Raw genomic sequence first — 24,412 nt, 5'->3', positions numbered from 1 at the left:
AAAAACACGAAACTTGAAAATGAATTGGTTTTAACTATAAAGCATATATCCTGTATTTTTGTCAGTATTTGTATAAAAAATAATATGGTTAACTTAACTAGTTCTCATTAATATTAAAATTAACAGAAAGTTATTGCTACTAATTACCAATATTTGGATTCAGCTCTTTTTTTTTTTAGAGCAAAGCACTGTTAACCTAGGCATCATATTAAGTCTTGTAGCTATACAAGTGATGGTTCTCTCATCATTCCTGGGGCTCATTCGATGATATCAGAATTTTTTAAACAAAAATCCTTACAAATTACTTACATAATACTTTTCGGAGTCATAACGTTTTTGAATACCGAAAATTGAAGCATTGCTAATACGGCCATCGGTAGCCAAGCTGTACTTCTTTGGCGCAAACGACAGTTCATCTGGACTGACTGATGAGAACCTTAACTGAGCAAGGTTATGTACAAAGAAATTGAATTGCGTTGCTTTTGATCCTAAACTGGCCTCAATTAATCTGAAACATATCGACATAATATGGTTAGTAAATATCACTTTGACATATGTTTACTCTACTTCTACATTACTATTCATATGCATAAATAAATTGAAACTAAACTATGTATACTGCTTTATATTTTTACTTAATTATATATAATATTTTTAAATTTGTTTTTTATTTATTTTTTAGAGTGCATATTAGAAAGATCTGTGCTCTGCATCCTCTAGTGAAGGTGGTGACGTCATGGTGCACACAGCAAATACAGGCATGCGGCAATTACACACATTTTACATGTGCCACAATTATGGTACATGATATGTAGTCGGTACTGTACATGTATGTATATATGTGGTGTATGTGGAAATAAAGAACAAATGATGAATAATGTACGCAAATTAGTATCTATTGATCATGTCAAAGTCAATGGTTAGTGTGGAACAGAGAACTAGAAGCATGCTCCAACATGTGCCTTTATTTTGTGTATTCGCACAGAGAACTAGAAGCATGTCTCCAATATGTGCCTTTATTTTGTCTATTGGCACAAGAACTAGGATCATGGTCCAATATGTGCCTTTATTTTGTCTATTGGCACAGAGAACTAGAAGCATGGTCCAATATGTGCCTTTATTTTGTCTATTGGCACAGAGAACTAGGAGCATGGTCCAATATGTGCCTTTATTTTGTCTATTGGCACAGAGAACTAGGAGCATGGTCCAATATGTGCATTTATTTTGTGTATTGGCACAGAGAACTAGAAGCATGCTCCAACATGTGCCTTTATTTTGTCTATTGGCACAGAGAACTAGGAGCATGTCTCCAATATGTGCCTTTATTTTGTCTATTGGCACAGAGAACTAGAAGCATGGTCTAATTAATGCCTTCATTTTGTTGTATATTGGCACACAGAGAACTAGGATCATGGTCCAATATGTGCCTTTATGTTGTTGTATATTGGCACACAGATAACTAGAAGCATGGTCCAGCATGTGCCTTTATTTTATTGGCACAGAGAACTAGGAGCATGGTCCAATATGTGCCTTTATGTTGTTGTATATTGGCACACAGATAACTAGAAGCATGGTCCAGCATGTGCCTTTATTTTATTGGCACAGAGAACTAGGAGAATGGTCCAATGTGCATATGTTGTTGTCTATTGGCACAGGAACTAGTCAACCAAGCTGATAGATAGTAAATTACATACACGGTTGACAGTGTTGATAGTGAGAAAAAAAAAGATGTGATGAATGAAAAAAGGGATACCTTGTGAACATGCCAGTAGCTTCTGCATCACTAGCTTCAGGCTTCAATGCATTGTGTACATACTGAAGATCCTCTACTCGGCATAATTGAGCTATACCAGAATTTAGCATCTGATAGGAAATATTTAGAAAGTTTATGATAAGTTTATAAGTTTAAGTTTACTCCTTAATCGGATACCCCAAAGAGGGATTTTACTGTAGTAAACCTTCTTTTTATTACATATACTATAGTAATAATAAAACTGTTTCCAACAGAAAAAAAAAACTTACCAAACCAAAGAGATTGAAAAATAGGTTTGCATGTTTACGAACTAGATTGAAAGCAGCGCAACAAACATCGACAAAGTCTTGAAATTTACTACTCTGTTTGTCGCCCCCATTGATCACATATGCCATGTCAGATGATAGCACAAAAGGTACACGATCTCTGAAAAAAAAAAGTTTTTTAATTCATTGTTTTTCATTGAAATTCATTTTAGTTCTGTGTCAAGAGATAATAGGGAGCTTTCGAAACAGGCAGGCAGTTAGAAACGGTCCCATGTTGCCTCCCCCCAGGCAACACCAATTGTGCTGCACATTCAACGGTCTGTGGAAGTTTTCTTGTATCCACATGCGCACTGTAAATTCACTGTCACGTCACCTATTCGGAAAGTTTGGAAACCTGTTATGTTTATAAAAAACATACTTTTCAGCTAGCTGGAAGAGATGATTAAAATTAAGTTAAAAAGTCAAAGATGGTAGGGATCTTCATTTTCAATTACATCAAAGACAGAAACAAACAAAAAGAAAGAAGAGAAAAAAAACCAAATAATAATAAAATTTTAATAATTACAATATTTATTATTTCAACTAACCGTTTGATATTTCCAAACATTTGTGCATTGCCAAGAAACTTGCCAAAATCGATATGAAACATGTGACCAGTCTTTGTGACCATGATGTTGTCGTTATGACGATCACCAACTCCTAGCACATATGTAGCTACGCAGTAACCAGCACAGGAAAAAGTAAAATTTTCAACAGCCTTTAAACAGAAATGAAAAAGTTAGACAAACAAAATCACATTCACAATTCATAATGTAATATTATGATCTGCATCAAAAACTGTAGAATAACAAAGGATAAGATAGATACAGTAGCTAAGAATATGGAAACAGTAGTATGTAAGGAAAGATGTGTAAAGGTATCTGATTGTCTAAATACAATCATCATACAGTATAACATGATATTAAACTAAACAAGACATAAACAAATCTCCACTTATACACACCCATTTGAAATAAACTGAAACTGAAACCACTGGATAGACTTATTCTGTTTTTGTTATGTTTTATATTTCCTCGAGTACAATGAAATTGATGTAATTTTTAGCGCGATTATCGTGTCCCTGTCATTTAACATATAAAATCCAGTAAATTCTCGAGTACGATGATATTGACTGTGTAATGGCGATAAATAATGGAAAGTCATCTACTGAGACTTGAACTAGTGAAGATTAGTCCATATCATCACGAGACAACGTTTTACCCGCTGCGCCACGCAACTGGCTTGAAGGAAATTAATCAACTAAAATATTTAAACTATGCATACATAGCGCCCTCATTTGTTATTCGTCCTCTATAGATGTGATGAAAGACTGTTGATTGATTGTGATTGACCTGGTAACCTGGTACACGCTGCGCTCTCAAGAATATATTTCCCTCAGTGCTATACGCTTCGGAAAAATATATTCCTCGAGAGCAAAATATCATTCCCTCGGGGATGTCAAATCTTATATTTCACCTCTAAGCTGGCAATATTTATATTATAGTACCTTAGTAAATTCCAGCTCTGTTGGATTGTGTTTCTGAAGCCATTCAGTCAGTGGTTTGTCCTTGAATGAACCAGTTACTCCATGTTCTACCTGGATCTTTCTTAACGTTTCTGCATCTTGGATAACCTCAATCATACCTGTATAATATGAAAAATTTATACAAAAACAATCTATACCTACTCCTTGATTAATAGCATTTGTACAATTATTATAAATATAATACCTAAATAGATTCCGGTCATTTGATTGGACGATTGTGGGTCACACGTGCCCTATCAAAAGCTCTACATAGCGCAGTGTATTCCTATTTTTATCAGAGGAAGACCAGACAGCAGCATAACAACAATTCCTTCCGCATGCCCCAGCGAGAGCGTAGTGGATTACTATTTGTCGGTGGAACTAGGAGAACGGACCACCCTAACAACAATGGAGATCTCTGGTTGCAATTGAGTGACAATAAAATTACTAAACTACATGACACAGACTCAAAAAACAACAAAAAATAAATCAAATATGCGGTCAGTAGGCTAAAGAGGTAAATACCTTCTCTAGATGAAACATTCAATATTTGTATACTATAAACCTAGTATACACTAGCAAACTTTCAAAATGAACTTTTGTTTGCAAAGTGACGTTTTCATAGAACTAATTCTTAATCGCAATAAATTAAAACATTTTTGGTAAATGCATTTTGGCAGACAAGAATCATAAATAATAAGTTATCACAGGTCTAGTAGTGCATGATTACGTAGGGGGCTTGATTAGCGAATCAAATGACTGATTACTGCTGCCATGTTCTTTGGTTCCTCGTACTGCTCTAAAATTGGATTCAACTCTCTAGTCAATTTATTTATAAATTCCTTGCATAAAAGTACCTTGATTTTTTCCCGTTGCTAAACATGTAAATGTAATAATCCTCATGTCTAATCCCTCTGACAGCCACAGCTTATTCATGATTCGGATCATCTGCATTATCAACATATCTTGTCTCATGTCTTCACCAGCCTATGCATTGAACAATAGATTAAGATGTAACTTTATGTGTGTGTTACTTTACCCAAGATTCATTATATATAAAGTATGGTGTATTCAGTTCTAAATAAAAACAACTCAAAAAATATTTTAAAGACAATTGCTAATAATGTTTTAACATTATTGTGTGAATTTGTATTTTTAATCTGCTTTATGTTACATGTTTTGTTCTTGCCAGTGGAAGAGTGGGGAAAGTAATTGGTTCGTCTTTGCAAACGCTTGACTCTTTCTACAGCAAACGGCTTGTCGATGTGTTCCATGCTATATTGGAAGACACCAACCATCCTCTTCATAACGACATTATCGTTTTTACAAAAAAATAATAAAATAGATCTTACCTTGAATATAGTAATGATATCACCTCCCAGAAGATCCATATTGTAAAATGATAGCTTCAATGGCACTGTGAATGATGGGTAATATGAACAAGCCTAGAAAAATTAAAAACTAGTTTTAATCTACCATATTTATTCGAATAAAACCCTCCTGTACAATTAACGCCTTGGGGTGTTTATTCGAATAAATACAGGAATTACAATTTAGCTTATTTCATAGGATAAAGCTCCACATAAATATAAAATATATAAATATATTGTCCCTAGAACGGGAAGATAAGTTTACCTTAATGTTGATACCATTAACGTCTAAACTTGGTGAGGTTGGTAAACGAAGCTCCTTAACCATTTGCTTGGAAAGGTCCGCTAACGATGCTTGTAATACACTCTTTAAATGAATAAAATAATTGACATTAGCATTATGCAAGACATTGTTAACCCTCCATCTCATTGAAGGAACAAAATGTTGTTTTTGTTCCATCAAACTGGTCTATCAGTCTGCCCAAGGCAATCTAACAGGATGCTGAGCTCGCCTTGCCTAGACAGTCTTTTGATCTTAGTATTGGCTGCGACAAATTCATACTAGTAGCGGTTACAGTACCAAGTACATTATTTTCCTGTTTTTGTTTATGGGTGTGGAACTGATCGTGTCGCAACAAAACATAAAGCCTTTGATCTAATGGAGTTTATGCTTTCAATTTTCATATTATCCCATTTTCCTTTACAGCTGAAAAAAAAATTACATGTAGAATCTGAATTACAATATTTCAATTTGTGGCTGGTTTTACGTAATTATCAATATTAGTTTCGCGAGTTGAAAATTAAACCACCGCGAATATAACTGCATATACAGTATAGTAATATACAGTTCCAGTTTAACTTTTGGCTATTTTTTTATGGTAGCACAGGACTGGTCTTTTTTGTATCACAAATTGTATAAACATGGTTACCTACCATTCTTGCGGGGTCCTTGGCAGACTTGATTCCATCTGCTATCAATGTTAAATTCTTAATGAGATCATCTTGATAATGGAATTGGTCTCGCAATGCTTTACCACATGTGCACAGTAACGCTCCTAAAACCATTTGAAACCGTACCCTGAATTGATTATCTGCCAAGCCATCACGTAAATACCTAAAAAGGCAAAATTGTTAACAATAGTCATCAATAAGAAAAACTTAGAACTTGGTTCTGCAATTCAGTACTTTTGTTTGTGTGGCAGCAGAAGAACGATGAACAGGTAACAGCAAAATACAGCCAGACATACTGTAGTACCAGTATTGTATAAATTTATATAAAAATTTCCCTTAGCCTAAGTGTGCCTACCACTGGTGTCTGGGGAACTGGTTTGTGTGTGATGAGGCTATTATTGTTATATTTCAGGAATGACTCTTTGTTGGTATAAAAAGACTTGGCAATTTACTGTATGACCTTACAGTAAACAGTACAAATCAAACGCCACATAATGCCATCTGACCCAGAAAAAAAGAAGTAGTTCTTAAACCATTATAAAGAAGCCCAAAAAAGTGAGATTTTATTTGCAAATATCTTTCACAAAACAAGTCCTTTTAAAATTTCCTTTAAATGATTTGACTCAAAATTGTAAATTCTAATGCAACATGTATTTTAATAGTAAATAGTAATAAATGAAATAGTACTCACCAGTACAGGTAGTGTGCAATACGCACATTTGTCATTGAACGTTTAATGATAAAGTTGGCTAAAGCTGAGTCATGGTAACTTTCATATTTCAGCGCCTGAAATGATAATTTGGACCAGTAACGTTTGGTAATTGTCATTTCTAAAACTGTACAAGTACCAGAACAAATTTCCTATAAATCTCGGTCTTGGACTAACTTCAACATTTCAACCACCACGAAAGTCTATGAAATCAGCCCTAGATTTTAAATCTCTTAGCAGATTTTAGAAATACTAAACATTCAGATTTTAGAAATACTAAACATTCAGATTTTAGAAATACTAAACATTTAAAAACAGTATTAGAAATGGAGGATTATTAAAAATAGTGATGGAGGGTAGATACGATGGAAAAGCAGGTAGAGGAAGGAAGAGAAAAATGCTACTGGATAGACTTAAAAATGGAAACAAATATTACCAACTAAAGGACAAAGCATTAAACAGAGAAGAGTGGAAGAAAATGACTGTCATGGACCTGCCAATAGCAGATGACAAGGTAGACAAGGTAGGTAGCAGATTTTGAACTGATTTTGATGATATTTATTCTACCATAAATATATGTATAGGCCTATAAAAGATATACATTTTTTTTTTTAAACCAAAGTGTTATACTTTAATTTGGTTAAAGATGTATTGTCCCTTGAAACACAAAAAAATGAAGGTCAGAATATTCTAAATTTAAATTGGCCATATCAAAGTAATGTTAAAGTTATTCACTTTAAGTCGAAAATTCGAGCCAAAAACAACAATTTTACGTAATTAACAGCTAAATTAACCTGATTACATTTCTTCTGGAAAATCATCGCGAGCGAAAGTAAACAAAGATTTCAAACCATGATTATACATTATGCATGATGCTAATTAGGATTGTTTACAACTTGTCACGGTTGAGGAGGTGTTTTCACACAGATCGCGAGGAAGTTTTATGAATATGCATACAGAGTAGCCAAATAAGCGCGTTGCATTATGAGATATGTTTTGATCGAAAACTTTGACTGGAAGTCAAAGTTATTTTTTGAACCAAAAAACGTCTGTATTTCAGTTAAATGATTTTTTTTTCGACTAATTTTTGGTGAAAGTTAATAACTATTATGATACTTCAAAATGACCCACTTTTTTTCAAAATCTTTTATTTTTTATTTTTTTGGAATTTGACAAAGGGACATTACATCTTTAATTATTTCTGCACTGGTTGTAAAAGAGATGAGTGTAAAAGGTGTTACAACCAAAAATAAGTTTATCCTGTCAATTCTGCACATCCTTACCTGAACCAGCTGTGGTAAATAGTCACAAAGGTCATCATCAGTCATTGACCTGATCCAACTGACTGCTAAGGTACGCACTTCCTTATCAGCAAAACTACAAAAAACAATGTTAATATGAATAGGGAGCTTTTGATTTGCAATGACCTATGACCTAGCAACAAGAGGTCATATTAATTCAGTGCACATCCTTCTATTCCATGACAATGTTTTCATGGTTTTTAACATACATACCAACATCTGAAGTTAAACAATGGGAGGTGTCAACAGTACCCTCTATTTATTATCAAAACCAGCAGAAGTAAGGGGTTCAGAGTGTGACGCGACAAGCAGTATCGTGTGGTGGCTATATGAGGGCAATCAAAAAATTATAAAAATTATGACCGCAGATGGTCGTACAATAGCTTAAATACCGCAAATTTGCTTCTGTATAAGGCAGAAAACAACACATACAAAATTCAGTTATCTTTGTAATCCGTGAGAAAATGTGGAAAACCGGGAGCACTATGTTAGGCGGGGAGACGAGTTTAAAATACAAGAGTCTCCCGGCCAAAATGGAAGTGCTGGCATGTATGTATCATTATCAATTTTGATATAATCAAAAAGAAAGTTTGAATGTCAAAGTAAAAAAGTTAGCATATTCAGTTTTGTAGACTACATTTTCTACTCACTCTGGGTTGAGCAAATGCAGTGCTTCAACAGGAGGCATTGCCTTCCAGCTGGCTAACATTGAATAGATGTCCGACAGATTTGTGTAGGCCCAGCTACTAGCTACCTGTAAGATCCTAGGCAAGGCCGTTGGGATCTCGTAGCAGTATCTGCGTTTAGCCCATAGGAAATGGGCATCACCCTCATCTAGTCTAGAAGATAACATGAAAGTGTGCATTTTTTATTTTATGATCATTTTGTGTATCTGATCAATGAGGACTTTTTTACTCATGTTGAGCATTTTTTTTCAGTTAAGTTTTTTTTTCCCATTCAGTAATTGGTAGAGTATGTTTGTGTTAATTGAAGTTTATGATTTAAACAAAATATAAAGACTTCCAAATCAAAATACGTCAATTGATATAACTCAAATACAAACTATGAATAACTATTTGTTGCCGTTTTATCATTTGTATAGATTTTATTTTTTTATTTTCTTCCACATCAGTTTTTTTTTAATCTGTATGTGAATTTGACGTCTTTTTGTATAATTGTGTATAGAGTGCCTCTTAAAGTCAGCTGTACTGATGTAGTACAACTGTTAGAGCTACCCTTGTGATACAAAGTTGAATACCTGGAGAGGACATCTTTCTTGAGTATGTTGCTGATGCGTTCTTCTTCTTCAACAGAGAGAGCGCTTAAGCCTTGCAGGTTAGTATTAGGTTTGGTCTTCACTGGTGGAAAGATGATATTGTTGGTGCTTGATGGAAATTCAATCTAAACAAATTGAAAAAAACTCAAGTAAGAAGTAGGCTTACTTAGCTATGTTTTGTTGTTTAATGCCTTTACGCTTATAAGCTGCTTTGGTAAGTAACAATGTATTTTTATTTTTTTGGTTAGTGTTACTTTTTGGTATCACTGACAATCTATGTATCTGACAAAACAACAAAGGCATACTCACATGTAAAATAACACTAGATGGATCCATGATATTTGAAGCACATGTTCCAATTGGGTTACTGTTAGTGTCTGACCACAAGCCTAGCAAATTGTCTCCATTCAAAAGGACACTATTTGATAAAGACCATTGAATTAGTAATCTAAATAGTTCAAATGATTATAATAAAGTTAACTTTCTAATACCGAACACCCTTAAATTAAAGTACCGAGAATTGAATGACAATAGGGAGTTTCCGATTGATGTCAACCCATCACATTTTATCGTTGGGTTATTGTCTGGATGTAGTATCCACCGAAAGTTTGTCAAAAAATGAGTGAGCAAGTCACATCCTATAAATGTCCCTGAACACAATGAATTAACCTGACGCAACTAGTTTCTAGGTCAAAAGCTAACTATTTAGAAGATAATGCAAACATTCAAGAAAACCTCTAATGGTAAATTTAGGAAAAGGTGTTTTCCTCTTAGAAAATTTCTTAATGTATTTTATCGAATTTAGAAATTAGTGTAAAAAGAATGGGTTTAAGATGAACATTGTAATTTCAGTTGTATCTAATATTTCAAATAATATATCTAAATCAACAAAAAGTAAAATACACATTTAAGGACATAAAAAGTATACCTACCAGAAAACCTGTTATATTAGAATAACAAAATTACGAATACATACATACAACTATTACAATAACATAGTATTGTATATCAACATTGTTTTGGCTAATAACTCAAGGTTCTATATTAGAATGGGTAACACAAGTTGTATCTAAAATGAAAAGAACCCATTCTGAGGAAAGAGATTAGGGGAAATCCCAAATAATTGGCAAGCTGAAATATTTGGACAACATTTACAAAATGGCCAGTTCAGATAATGTTTAATGTTCATCAATTTGCTTGAAATTAGGGTGTAAAAAGTCTGGTTATAATCAGTATGTTATGTTGTGCTTGTTTTTCTTATCTAAATCATAACGTAACATAACTAATAACTAAAAAACACAAGACCAGCAATTAGAAATAAAAGCAGAAACATGCATTTAAATGTGTAAAAAAAACCTGACATTTAAAGTGTTAAAAAATATGGGGTAACAACTCATGCACATTGATAATATAAAACTTTCACATCGCCTAGAAACCATGACTTTACGGGGCATCACCTGTTTTGTATCGTGTACGCCCCAGTACTGTATGTGTAAATTTGCTAGATGATGTGAAAGTGGTAATGGTAACAAAACATTTCATAATAGGGCTATTAATAGCCAATAGTCAACTCTTATGAAACTAACTTTTTGAAAACCAGAATTGTCTTTAGGACCTTAAGTACAGTAACTCAAGTGATTTGAGCATTTCCAGAACTGAAAGGATCTTGGCTAAAAAATCGTGTCATGTATGCAGTATAGGTAACCACAACCAGTTTTGATCAGCTAGATGTCGACATAAGCACACTGGATTTTTCCAGTTACATTCAGTTCTGTTAATTTGCTTTTAAAGTCAACATGAGTTCAAGTTACTCTTACAGTTGAGTTTAATAGATTTCAGTTCCAGGTTGCCATAAGCTTAATTTAACTTGTTAAAAAGAAAGATTTTTTTTCCCTAGCCCAGGAGAGAGTTGTATCATTTAATACACCTATTTTGAAATGCAATATTGTTTGTTTTTTCTTCAGAATTCAATACAGAGTCAGAGTTCAACATAAAAGAAGTGCAAAATACTCTAAAAACAAAGTAATACATTGTTAGAAGGATTAAACTAACATGCACAAATATCCAACAAACACACTGACCTGAACAACCCAGATTTGTGTGAACTATCCAATTTAATTCTAGACACATCGTGTAGAAGAAAAAATTAATAATCATAATATACACTGCAGTGGAAGGTTCCTGGTATTAATTATCACATTGTTTAGCATTTTGTTACTAAATACACACTTTGTTGCTAAATGTCACATTGAGCATCGCAGCGGATAAATGTTTTACAAAATATGTACCACCAAAATTGTGACTTGTTTAGTAATTTTTTTTCTGGCTTTTCAGGATTTTTAAAACAGGAAAGCACTAATATATAATATTATAAGTCTGTCAAATATAGACATCAAAAAGTAGTTCATAACTTCATTTTATCTGTTAAAGGGGAAGCATGCACCTCAAGTGCTACCCTGCTGCATCCACCTCTACAAGCCTGTCTGTTTAATAATGATAACTCTTTGCTGAGTGCAAAATGTTCCAATATACTCACTCTGGCCAAAGTTTAGTATTATTCAACATTTGTTAAATGTTAAAGAAATTTACTTGGCACAAATTACTTGATTATGCAAGCACATTCCATACCCATAAACATGGTAAGTAAAACAGTAATCAAATTAAAACCACTTTTAAAATAACATTTTAGTATCTAAATTAAATTTGCTTTATGCAAAAAAAAAAAAACATTTTGAAAAAGAAGTTGGAATATCATGTCAAATAAATGTAAATGATTGAAAATACATTTTTGAATTAATTATTTATTGAATGAATTTAATGATTGAAAATGAATAAATAAATATACTTAATATTGTTTATAACTTGGTGACATATAATTTAAATATTTAAACTATAAAATAAAAAATGAAATAATAAATTAATATTTAAAGATGTTATTTCCCCCAAAATCATGAAAAATAAAGATTTATAAAAGCAGAATTTTAATAGCCTCATTTTGCAGTTTTAATGAAGTTATTCACTTCCATAGAAAAAAAAGCCAACAAAAATAATTATTTCACTTATAAAAAGGCAAAAGAAATGATTAATTTTAAGCAAAAACCATTGTCTTAAGTATTTTTTGCTTTTGAAATTACATTTTTTTCAGGTAAATAATTTGTTTAATCCAGTTTTTGGTCAAAAATGGCATATTAAAAACAAAGCCACAAAATAGTACTGTACCTTTTGTAGTTAAACAGTGGTACAGCAACCCAGCCTAGCGTCGCTCTTTCCACCTTGTCATAATGACAACCGTGAACTGTCAGACATAGCCTAGACTCTCTAGGAAGGTTACATACAGGAATAGGTATTTCAATGCTGAAAGACAAACAGTAAATATTTTTGAACTTTTTGATTTGCACGTTAACATAATAGATGTTTAATAGGACAGCATCCAATTAGAATTAGTTCATGTTTTAGCATACTTGAAATGAAAAAAACACTGTCTTATGAAATGCTGTACATCAGACAAACCTAGTCTGAATAAACAATGTGACTCTGTAAAAGCTAAGCTTTTCATTTAACAGGATGTTAGACAATAGGTCTTTTGTTACTTAAAGGTTGACCCTTGATTTGTGTTATATAATTAGTTGCTTTTTAGAATTTCTTCATTGGACTTGATAATGACCCCATGGAGTCATCGAAACGTCGTTCTCTTTTAAGTGTTATTTTCCTATTATACTGTATATTTACAAACTGTGAATTATTGATTGTTTAGTGGTTTAATAAAAGGGACTTTTATATTTTCATGTCGACTGCTACCCTATTATGTCATTTTTTTATGATATACAGGTTCATCACTTGTAAGACGCCAGCTTTCGTTCAGAAAAATAAGGATCTAGGCTAGGCCTAAGCTACACACTTAGCCTGGCCTAAGCCTGTGTACATCCACCGGCCCAGCGCGACGGAATAGCTCCACAGACTAGCGCTACTAGAGATTACAAGGTCAGATGATCCCAGGGTCATACGTCATACGTTCACTGCTGGCTTGTCAATGTAAATGTTCACTTAATCTAAACGTTCATATATCTGTACACGAGTAAGATCCATGTGGACATGAACTTCGTTCACGTTCACTCAAATCTACGTCCTATCACTAGGATGCCATTCTTGAATATACCTTGAAACATCAGTACTATTTTCTTTATCCAGGCTAGTGCAATTAACTTACTCATCGTCCCATTTGGCTGTTTCAAAGAAACGAATAACAACAGGTGCTTCGCTCGTCTCTACAGGATTGCACAGTGCCCTTCCGCCGTAAAATATTTGACAGGACACAATTATACGGTCATAATGTCTGTAATGAAGAATAACTAAATTAACAAAAATAGTACTGGTGTATTGTCCAATCAAATTAGAAGATTCTATTTGTGTGTTTTATCATATATAACATATTTTGCAATTTGATTACGCATCACATGTCATTTTCCCCAAAACCTTGAAATACCGGAATGGTGTCCGGCTGGGTTTAGTTTTTTACCAACCCCGAAACCAGTTCTAGAAATATCGGGATGGTGTCCGGCAGGGGATAGTGTCACCATTACATGTAGTTTAAGTTCTATTTATTTGTTGTTAGCCGAAACCGTTCATTTCAATGTAAATGTTTTTTATATGTCTACAAATAAATTTACTTGACCTGACTTGGAATAAGCTAACAGAAAAGTGATATCTAATGGTGATAATTAATGCACTCTAATGCATGTTAAGCTTTTATAACAATTTTGAGAATTAATTGTCATGTGACTGTTGACTAATCACGTTTGAAAATAAACTTGTTGTGCATGCCTTCTATAACTGTTCTACTCCGCTGTTATACATTCTCAATACACAAAAATAAATTAATACAATATGGTATTAAAAATATACCTTTTCCACTCAATTGGTACCCTATGAGCCGCAGACACTTTGAATTGCAATGGCTTATGAATTGTTTCAACACTCTCCATCCCGACACATGGGTCTTTCGTCCAGGCACTGAATGTTGTGTCAAATGCTTTACAATACATGTCTATTAGCTTGAAGACAGCTATAGTCAAACGATCTAGAAATGGTTCAAGTGCTATACCAGCTCTCAGTAACATGACAAATTTGCTGATCTCACTTGTTTCCACATTTGCCAACGTGTGACAAATAGCATTTGCTGCCTGAGTGACAGGAAGAGTATGCGGTTTACCACCAGTCTAAATAATATGATAATATACTCATATTGAAAATAATCAAATCTTTTGTTTCTGAGAAATATTATAATATATCACAATGTACAATATGGTAATTAAATTATAAAAAATGGAAAAGGCATAAAAAAAACTCCAGGAAGTACTGTAAGAATCAATTGATAACAACAAAACAATAATATAAATTTAATATAAGTGCATGCTTTTTTTCCACCTTTTACACCCATATTTGTAATTATATAACATTTTTTCAACCTCTTCTCCCACCACCCCTTATTTAAAAAATCTATTCAAGAAAAAAATCCAGAATTCAAGCGTCATACTGGCACCAATTCAAAGTCAAATTTATTCACCTCACTTAAGAGAAAACATATATTTGATTTTTGATCACACAGTCCATAGCAAAAGAAAACCAAAGCGGTTTTAACAAATTAAATAAAGTATCAAAATCATTGTGAAAAATGTGAACTTAACACTATCACAAATACCATGATTGATACAATATGTAACTTATAGTGATACACAGTTTCAATTAACATGTTAAATATTAAAAACACACTGCTCAGTCATATAAGCATGGAAAAGTGAATACAATACCTTGATAGCATTCTTGAGCTTTTCAACTTCATTAGAGAACATATCCATTAAAACAGACAGACCATGCCTAAAATTTAAAAATGCAAAATAAAATGTGATGTGCTAGTTTGATAGTGTGTGTAGACAGAGCTTTTTGTAGGCTGCTGTGGGTCTGTAGAGTGCCTAAGCTTGCGGATGATACTACTTTACCATTAAAAGTTGAATGATAGGTCACTAAATGGTAGTATAACTATAAGAACTCACTTTGAAACAGAGGTCGTAACTGGTCTATCAAATAAATTGGAAAATCGCTTTACATTAACATCTTGCTTGTCATCTTCCATCTGTGAAATAGAATTGATGAAAAAAGTACAATGCTTTGGTTGTTTGAATATACCACACCTTTTTTTAGAAATACCGTATATTTTGCACAAATTAAGGGGTGGGGTTATTGATATTGCTTTACTTATACTCGGAAAAAGCATCATGTCTGAAACCGAAAATCAATTACAAATTTGAGTTACTATTTATTTGTTATGAATATAAAATCAAATTTAGAAGTTGGCTTATATGAGGAATGGACATAGTGTATCTACATATGAGCTCTATAGTATGCTCCTACTGTCATGTTGATGTTCCAAACATATCTGTATATTTATTAAATAATTACTGAAAACATCCTCTGGTATAATCCCATCGACCCCCTAGAACCCGAAATTGGGCCAACTTTGGGGGGTGGGTGGCACTATACTCGGAGACACCCTGGTTCAGAAAAAAATGATCGGTAAGCATCATTCTGAACTGGATAGAGAGGCCTTATACATCCAAACCTAAAGTCAATACAGGGACTATACCTGAAGATATGCATGTTTGTGAAATCAGACATAAAGTAGGGGTGGGATTAGACCCGGAGTGGGATTATACCCGAGGATATATACGGTAATCGTTTCATGCAGAACACTTGGAAATACATCATGTTGTAAACCTACCGATCTTGCGAGATCTCTGATCGCATCGTCCTCCTTCAGCAACTGTAAATAAACATCTTTATCAAACTTTCGGCAACGTTGAACATATTCAAAGTCTCCCAGCATAGCATCACTGAAACCAATCATTAATGTTTAAAATTATCAAAATAATTGATTATTTAAAACTGATAATTTAATATTGTATGAATGTGGGGTCAATGAAGACAAAAATTTACATTTTAAAAATCAGTGCAATAGATCATCGTGATTATTTTGTGCAATACTCTTAAACAGCTCTTCTCACAGGATAATTTCATCTCCCGCTCTGTGCTAAGAAACAGTGGCGTAAAAGCTATGAGTGCTCACTGGCTAAACCCAGGGACCCCAGAGCTTAATGGGCCAGAGCATGAGCAATCCAATGCAACTACTCAGCATTGGAGGGCCCTAATGCTAAACCAGTTGCCACTGTTAAGGCACCTAATTATCACTTTGACATCATCTATCCCAAAATACATACCCGTGCCACATATAGGATAGAAATGAAATAAAAAATAACAATTAATAAAAAAAAAAATGAAAATCTTACTGATGAAGATATTCAGCTTGTCCTTGTACTTTAAGCATAAACTGCTCCGATGGAAGAGTAGCTAAGGTTTCTGGTAAATAGCACAGCCCTTGGCTGATAACATGTTGTACAGAGGTATTCACTGCAAAAAGAGAATAAAGAATATTAAATAAAAAGCCACGGTATTATCATCATATTACCATATGTAACCGTACTGTTGCTTTAAATATTTAAATTGTTAAGCGCTGTCTACATCAAACTTTATGTGACAAAAAAATGTGATGTGCTAGTTTGATAGTGTGTGTAGACAGAGCTTTTTGTAGGCCTATAATAAATATTTACATTTAATTGTTATAATGAATTTTAATATTACATTAAAATTTATTTGTGGAGAGGAAATAAATGTAATGTTTACTGCAAACTGATTTGATTAGAATCGGTGGGTGTGCTGCGATTTTAATTTGAATTGTGGTTAAGTTAAAGTGTACATGTCAAGTATTATGATTTTCAGTGTACATCGTACAGTACATGATGATGATCGAAGTACATTTTTTGGAATATTATGAATTAGTAGTTTAGAAATGAATATAAACATTTTAAAAAATAGAATTTGAAAATAAGGAATGGCTTATGATGGTCCCATTAGATATTTTATTGGCACCTGGGACTTTTGTTAAGATTTGTAGTAGAGCTGCATAAACCATGTTCCTAATAATTTAATTATGGTAAACACAGTAATCCGAAAATATATTGTATTGTATTGTCCCCCTGAAAAAATAATTCTTAAAAATTTTTTTTTCGAATATTCTATTTTAATGTAACATAATAGTTATTCACTTTGACCAAAAATTGGATCGAAAAAAAATGTATTACCTGAAAAAAATGTAATTTAAAGCAAACAATGGTCAAATTGGCTGCCAGCCAATGGATTTTTTGTTGAATTTAATCATTTATTTTGTCATTTTATAAGTGAAAACATTATTTTTTTTATTTTTTTTTCTATGGAAGTGAACTTTATTAAAACTACAAAATAACATATTCAAAGTCTGATTTAATTAATCTTCATTTTTCATGTTTTAATACATCTTTAAATTAGATTTTTTTTAAAATAAAAATGTAAGTTCAGTACAGTTTTGAAAATTAATCAATATAATTACAATGAAATCTCAAGTAATAAAGATTTTCACCACCACACAGTTATTATTTTCTAAATTGAAATGTTTAAACATGTTTTTAAATGAACTTCTAAAGACCATGTTAAATACTAGTAGAAGTATGTTTATGATTAAGTTAATATTTATAGTGTTATTAGGAAGTGAAATTTAAATTTTTTTAATTTTTATTTACTTTTTGAAAAAATTATAGGAAAGACTAGCTACCTCAAATATGTAGGTTTCCATGTATTAACAACATTCTTTAACCCATGTTTTTCAAATGTTGTTTGTTTGTTTCATGATAACTCCACTGTAGTCATACAGTTGACATCTGCTATATGCATACTGTACTCTATGTACACAGGGAACCTTTTGTGTCAACAATTATCATACCATACAGTGAGTTTTCAAGTTGGTATCAAAGGTCAATAATATCAAAATTGTAGGATTAATTTGTGTATACATCATTTCAGTGGTTCCATAAAAGGAAATATGAAATCAGTAATCTAATCTAATACTTTATGCTGGTATATTTTGTTGCTATGTTTTTTGTATTGTAAGTTCATCAAACCCTATACTACATGCAGTAATGTTAAGCATGTGTAAATAACTGATTACCTTGAAATCTTTTTACCTTTATCTAGATAAAAAAGGTATTTTTCCTGTGACTTGAGGGCTGGGAGGGTAGAGGTATGGGTAAAGTAAATGTCATATTGTATGTACTCAAATTATGATAAAACAGGGACATTTGTGTGCGTTATGTTTTTTTTTGTCTTGTGTGGGTTCATCTCACTTTTACTGTATTATAATTCTGTGTTCTATATATATATATATATATATATCTACATTTGTGGCAATAAAATATTTGTAAGCACATTTTTTTCTTTCGATTGTATATTACAAAGATTTACTTATAAAAGTCACTATCTTGTTCGTGTAGAGAGGCAGTAAACTCAGAGGAGGAATATAAAATATCCTCCTTTTTCACCAAGACAAAATGGATGAGATAAAAAAAGAAGAATGCAAAAGTTTGAAAATTAGATATTAAGGATGATAGCTTGGAATGATATATTTAATTTGTGAGTTATGTTCTAATCAGGGAGGGGTACTTTGGTTTTTTCTTTAATGGTATTCAATGGTCACAAAAGGCCATAAAGTTATAAAATTCCTATTCATTTGTATTTCTTTATTTTTAATAAACCACAAATAATTGTTGATGAAATGTAGATCTTTAATTTTATATTTAAAAGTAGAAAAATTATATCATATTTGGGCACATCACATTTTTTGTCACATGATGTTTGATAGTGTAGACAGAGCTTAACACAGTTTCAATGAAATTAAAAGAGTCTTACCATCACATGTGAATGTAATGGGCTGGCTGACTGCTGTTGTCATGTGTAGCTTAATACTAGCCTCCGGTCCACTCGTAACTCGTCTCTGGAACACTGGGCTATACACAAATCCAGGATTACTTTCCTTATCATTAGACTTGAATTGTTTTCGTAAGCTGGATAAAAATATAAAAAATAAATCAAAACTTATTTATTTTTATCTTCATTTATTCCTTTCAGTGATGATACATAGAAAAGGGAGCACTGAGGAGACAAGAGCTGTCAAAGACAAGTATCGCCAAAGGGCGTGTCTCTCCAATATATAATTTTATCAATAATTTTTTCCAACTAACATCAGAAAGAAAGTCAGACCTTTGGTAGATACTACACAGGCCGATTATTTAAACCAACTGAATCGCTTTTATCACTCAAAATTAGGTGCTAATATAGTTATAGCAGGGTTTGCAAACTACTAGGGGTAGGCTGAGCAACATTGTTTTTATTATAATCATTTACCATTTAACTACTGTGTTGTGCCATATTCAATAGGATGGCATTTTCTGGAATCCAATCTTGATATTCATTTTTTTATTTTATACATTTAGGCCCAAGGATTACTAATAGTAAATTAATCACTGTCCTATCAGATAGGTCCCCCCTAAACAGGGGCTATTTTGTGAACCAGTTCACCAGGGTGACCCCCTAATCGTCTCAAATGGTAAACTGGGTTCTTTAAAGTGCAGACACTATGTACACCGGACACTGTGTACATGGTTGTAATCCGAGAAAACTTGTTCCACCACCTGAACTAGGAGCAAGTAGGCCTCGAACCAATGCCGATATTGTTTGTGCTTTAGGTACGGTACACAATGCCCCTGCCTTAACCGCTCGGCCTTAATAAAAAATTATTTACCTCATAATGCCTTCACAGAAACTTGCTCCTTCTTCGTCTCTTTCCTCTGTGATGTCAAACAATCCATCACCAAAAAATACATTTTCTGCCTGAAATCAACAAAACATTTCAAAAAACTTAAATTTAAACTTTCTAATAGCAAAAAAAATCTACTTGAATATGAAAAATGACCAAATACATTAGGAATTGTAACAACATTTCGCAAGAGGCATAAAATAGAATTTTCAGTGTACATTTCAACTGCTACATAGTACCTTAATGCATAAAAGTCATGGGAAAGTATTTAAAGTGGTCTGGTCAGAGCAGATATAGCTTCTTCAATTCCATAGGTGGATCCAGGAAGGGGTGGAGTTTTTTGGGGAATAGTTTGATTTATGGGGGTATTACATTTTAATATGTAAAAAAAAGAGACCTGTGTTTTTTGTGATGACTCAAATGTGATCACAGAACGGGGTTGCCATTTAGGAGCAGCTGGTTGCTCTGGCAGAACTGAAGACTCCTTGTACACAGTCCGTGGTCGTTCAGGTAAGACAGGTGTCTCAGAATCATTAGCATGGTATGATTTAGCGCGATTTGTGTCGGATTTTGGTGGCTTGGATACCTTTCCTTTTCGCATTTTAGTGCCACTTTCGTCAGAAGGAAGATCATCTACTTCGACTACTTCTTTTTTTGTAGACTTTTTAGGGATGAGTGGATCAAAATCACTGATGGATAAATCCTCCACGACCATTGAAATGTCTGGTCTGAAATGCATCAAATCTGTTCCATTACGCTTTGAATCACTCTTTGTTGGTAGTGTTTTGGCTTTTGATTGATTGTCTGCAAGGTTGTTGTTTTGTTGAAACATGTTTCTTGGTGGTAAAGGTGGCTGGCCGTTAGAAGCGGTTCTGTAGGCCTGGAAATTTGGCTGGCTATTAATTCTTCGCATTGTAGGGTCAATGCTTGTTGTTAAAAAAGGGTTTTCAGTGGATCGAGTATTGGATGGTCTCAAAGCCTTGTGAACATCAGCAAATCCCTTTCTTTCAGTTGGTAAAGTTTGACCATCACTAACATAGCTAACAAAGGTTGGAGAGCCAAAACTGACCTGTGGCTGCGTTGCTGCAGATTGTTCTTTACAGTCTACCAAATCTGGCTGTTTAGAAATGGAACCAGTAGTAGACTTAGTTTTAACTTCAGGTTTCATAGTTGAGTAAGTCTGCTGGGTACTGTTAGATGTTCTTCTTAAGGTGTCCGGACTAACTGGAAGTGATCGACTTTTTTGTACTGGATCGTCTGAAAAGTTAACCCAGTTTGTATCGAGAAAAGAATCTTCAAAATTATTTATAATGGTCGTGGTTCCTGAAGATGTTGTTTTTACTGCACTTGCAAAGGGATCATTAGATATTGGAGCAATAGTAGAGGAAGCACCACTTATTTTGCTGTCCATTCCTTGTTGTGCATTCGGCATAAAAACATCTTCCAAATATTCCAAATTTGTTTTTTGTGGAGACGGCAAACTAGAAGACAAAACTGGCTCAAACATATCACTTGTATCCTGAAGTGTAGACGATGTTTTATGTTCATTTTGACGGGGTAATCCTAAAACATGTTGAAAGTTAAAAGAGATTAAGTCAGGCTGCTGGTGGGCGGATTCTGTAGAGAGTGTGGGTTGCTTGGTAGAAGGTTGGTTTTTGGCTGGCTGATGAATCACTTGACCTTTTGAGGATTTCCTCGACAGAGCCTCCACCTTGGCTGTTTGTATACTTAAAGCCATAGCCCTTTGAATCTGTGCTTCATATTCTTCCTCTGATTGCTGTGCCATTTTAATCTTATATTTTCAGATCATGAATTTCTAATATTCCTTCTATTTTAGTTCCTCCTTAAAATACTGAAAAACAGCCATCTGTAACCTGTTAAAATAAAACATGTAGAATGAAATTAGTCATTGTCCTGTTAAACATTAACAATAGATAAATAAATTACCTTAAACAAACAGTCACTAATTAAATTATCAATAATAACACATCAGTAGTGCATCATTGCCATTGCCATAGCTGGCATTACAACATTCTCAATTCCTTTTACAAAAACCAAAACATTTGTGCGCTGGGTCGCAGAATCACATTCCCTCAGTTCCAACCGAAAATTTATGTGGAACACTGTGACTAATAAAAATTAAAAGGATTTATAATCTATCATCATATCATAAATATTAAATAAGCACAGCCTTTCAGTAATTGTTGGCGGACACTTTGTAAATAAAATGATACTTTTCACTAGCTATCTACCTACCTACAGTAATATAATGTGTGGAGGTTTTACTATATTAAAGACTCTACTCGCTTGGTTGATTGAATATCACAGTTGTTTATTCAATAATCGTTATAATACTCAATACGATATAATACAGGATAATGCAATAAAGAAACAGGAACAAAGTGTAAGTGATGCTGTAAGTGAGGTGTGGCTGTAGATGTGCTTCTGAGGAAGTGTCGGTAAGGTGCGTCTTCGAAGAAGTGTCTATTAGGTATGTTTGTACTCTTCTGTTCATTAGCATATATGTCATTACATCATCTGTGAGATTAATGATTGGTCCTAAGTATGTCCAGGCACGTTTGGATGGGAGTGATGGATTTTATCTGGGGGGTTACAATGACGGATTGGCCCTGTCGAATCTCTGCTTAAAACTGTCAGATGTGAACGGTCAGAGGTCAAATCATCTGTTTTCTTTGGGGACCTGATTATTATGCCTAATGGACATTAAAACATCGAAATTCAAAATGAATCATTATCAAACTCGTTACAAAATCAATACTTAAATCATAAATTCAATTCACTTTTAACTGAAATCACATCATTACTAAGCAAATACGTAGACTATGCTATTATTAATAATTTAGCAAATGTCATATTATTATAATTATAAAAAATTATAATAATATAATTAAATCAGTAACTTTACATAGCATTATAAAAACGTTTTATGAATCGTGTTGGCGATCCACTAATTGGTATCTGTTTATCATTAACATTACACTACAATCAAAGGCTAGCCTAGCTATGTATGCCTCATGGGCCTACTTACTTAGGCCTAGCTCTAGAGTACAGTAGTACCACCAGTCTAGAGGGGAGTAGTACTGTGTTAGATTTCGATCCAAGTCGGCCCTAAACCGTCTCGGCCAAAGTCAAGTCGGCCCCAGGTCAACTCGGCCCCAAGTCAACTCGGCCCCACGTCAACTCGGCCCCAAGTCAACTCGGCCTCACGTCAACTCGGCCAAAAAATAATCGGTCAACTCGGCCCCATTAAAGTATGGAACGCAAAAAGTGCAAAGGAAGGGGATTGATATTTCTTCACATTTTTTTTACCTATGAATAATTCTGACTTTTAATGAATATTAATATTTACAAAAATAAGAATGATAAGCAATCATTATTACTTATTACAATGAACATTTAGATAATAAATAGGAACACATTGTAGGCCCAATAATGATGATGTAGTTGATATGGGGTTTAAAAAGGCATAGCCTAAACTTTCCCATTATAACTAAACTAGGCTAAACTATGTTCGTTCGTGCGTCAAAATTCAATAATGTCCGATATGCGAGGACATGAACTATTATAGGTGTAGTAATTAGATTGTTTGGTTGAATCATTGAGGTATAAAATATTAATGTTAACTATATGGTTGAATCACGCGTAGATTTTTTTCAGTGTATGCATATCCATTTGATTAGGCGACAACATCTGAAACCAATTCGTAGCTGAGCCTCCCTGCGCCTTTGTTTGGTAGCTATTTCGATATCTACAACTGCTACGTGTTTTCGCTGACCGGGGGATTCCCCTTTTTTAAAAACGCAAATCATGGACAAAAACGAGGCACGCCAAAACGATGTACGATCATGTTTTCTATGGCCAAATGGTGGAACGTAGGCCTAGGCCTACGTCTTCGATTTACTTAAATGCTGTACCTGCACATGTTTTTGTAACACGCGGGTACTTCTATTCATATCGGCAATGAGATCATTTTTTATATGAGTATTTTTCTTATTTCTTCATTTTTTTTAAAGCGTGGATAGTAATATTATCATAATAATATTAAGCACTTTTTGCGTTCCATACTTTATTGTGACCGAGTTGACCGATTAGTTTTTGGCCGAGTTGACGTGAGGCCGAGTTGACTTGAGGCCGAGTTGACTTGAGGCCGAGTTGACTTGGGGCCGACTTGACGTGGGGCCGATTTGACTTTGGCCGAGACGGTTTGGGGCCGACTTGACCTGCACCCACTGTGTTATGTAGTAGGTAAGGTAGGCCTAGCCTAGGATAGTTATGTTGGAAAATTGAATAATTATAGGCCTATACACGTTCATAATATAGTATATAATAATATATCTACGCTTGTTTAAAACAAATAAAACGTTAACACATTTCAATACTCACATTACTGTGCGCCAACATCAACAAAAACAAGACTTTTGTTTACGTTTTTTTAACATACAATTCTGAAAATGTGAAAACACCCC

The 24,412-nt window shown here is 33.7% G+C and overlaps 1 protein-coding gene across 1 annotated transcript in view; it reads right to left on the bottom strand.

The window, feature by feature from the left end:
- LOC144848673 (phosphatidylinositol 4-phosphate 3-kinase C2 domain-containing subunit beta-like) overlaps positions 1-24,404 on the bottom strand; it is a 30,120-nt gene extending 5,716 nt beyond the window's left edge. The window contains exons 1-26 of the mRNA XM_078705509.1: positions 24,286-24,404; positions 20,323-21,799; positions 19,911-19,999; positions 19,019-19,173; positions 16,531-16,651; positions 15,966-16,077; positions 15,241-15,320; positions 14,998-15,064; positions 14,093-14,406; positions 13,398-13,523; positions 12,410-12,544; positions 11,272-11,310; positions 9,500-9,608; positions 9,173-9,315; positions 8,565-8,753; positions 7,897-7,990; positions 6,596-6,690; positions 5,887-6,067; positions 5,219-5,320; positions 4,936-5,028; positions 4,441-4,570; positions 3,566-3,702; positions 2,607-2,776; positions 2,023-2,179; positions 1,754-1,863; positions 310-508 (exon numbers count right to left, since the gene is read on the bottom strand). Coding sequence (XP_078561635.1) covers positions 310-508; positions 1,754-1,863; positions 2,023-2,179; positions 2,607-2,776; positions 3,566-3,702; positions 4,441-4,570; positions 4,936-5,028; positions 5,219-5,320; positions 5,887-6,067; positions 6,596-6,690; positions 7,897-7,990; positions 8,565-8,753; positions 9,173-9,315; positions 9,500-9,608; positions 11,272-11,310; positions 12,410-12,544; positions 13,398-13,523; positions 14,093-14,406; positions 14,998-15,064; positions 15,241-15,320; positions 15,966-16,077; positions 16,531-16,651; positions 19,019-19,173; positions 19,911-19,999; positions 20,323-21,711 — 4,536 coding nt within the window. The 5' untranslated portion in view covers positions 21,712-21,799; positions 24,286-24,404. The remainder of the gene's footprint in view (positions 1-309; positions 509-1,753; positions 1,864-2,022; positions 2,180-2,606; positions 2,777-3,565; positions 3,703-4,440; positions 4,571-4,935; positions 5,029-5,218; positions 5,321-5,886; positions 6,068-6,595; positions 6,691-7,896; positions 7,991-8,564; positions 8,754-9,172; positions 9,316-9,499; positions 9,609-11,271; positions 11,311-12,409; positions 12,545-13,397; positions 13,524-14,092; positions 14,407-14,997; positions 15,065-15,240; positions 15,321-15,965; positions 16,078-16,530; positions 16,652-19,018; positions 19,174-19,910; positions 20,000-20,322; positions 21,800-24,285) is intronic.
- Between the last annotated feature and the right edge of the window lie 8 nt (positions 24,405-24,412).

Source organism: Antedon bifida, chromosome 7 (assembly GCF_963402885.1).
Source record: "Antedon bifida chromosome 7, ecAntBifi1.1, whole genome shotgun sequence".
Lineage (NCBI taxonomy): Eukaryota > Metazoa > Echinodermata > Crinoidea > Comatulida > Antedonidae > Antedon > Antedon bifida.
Note: the sequence above shows the minus strand (reverse complement) of the source record. Positions and strands in the feature narration are given on the sequence as shown.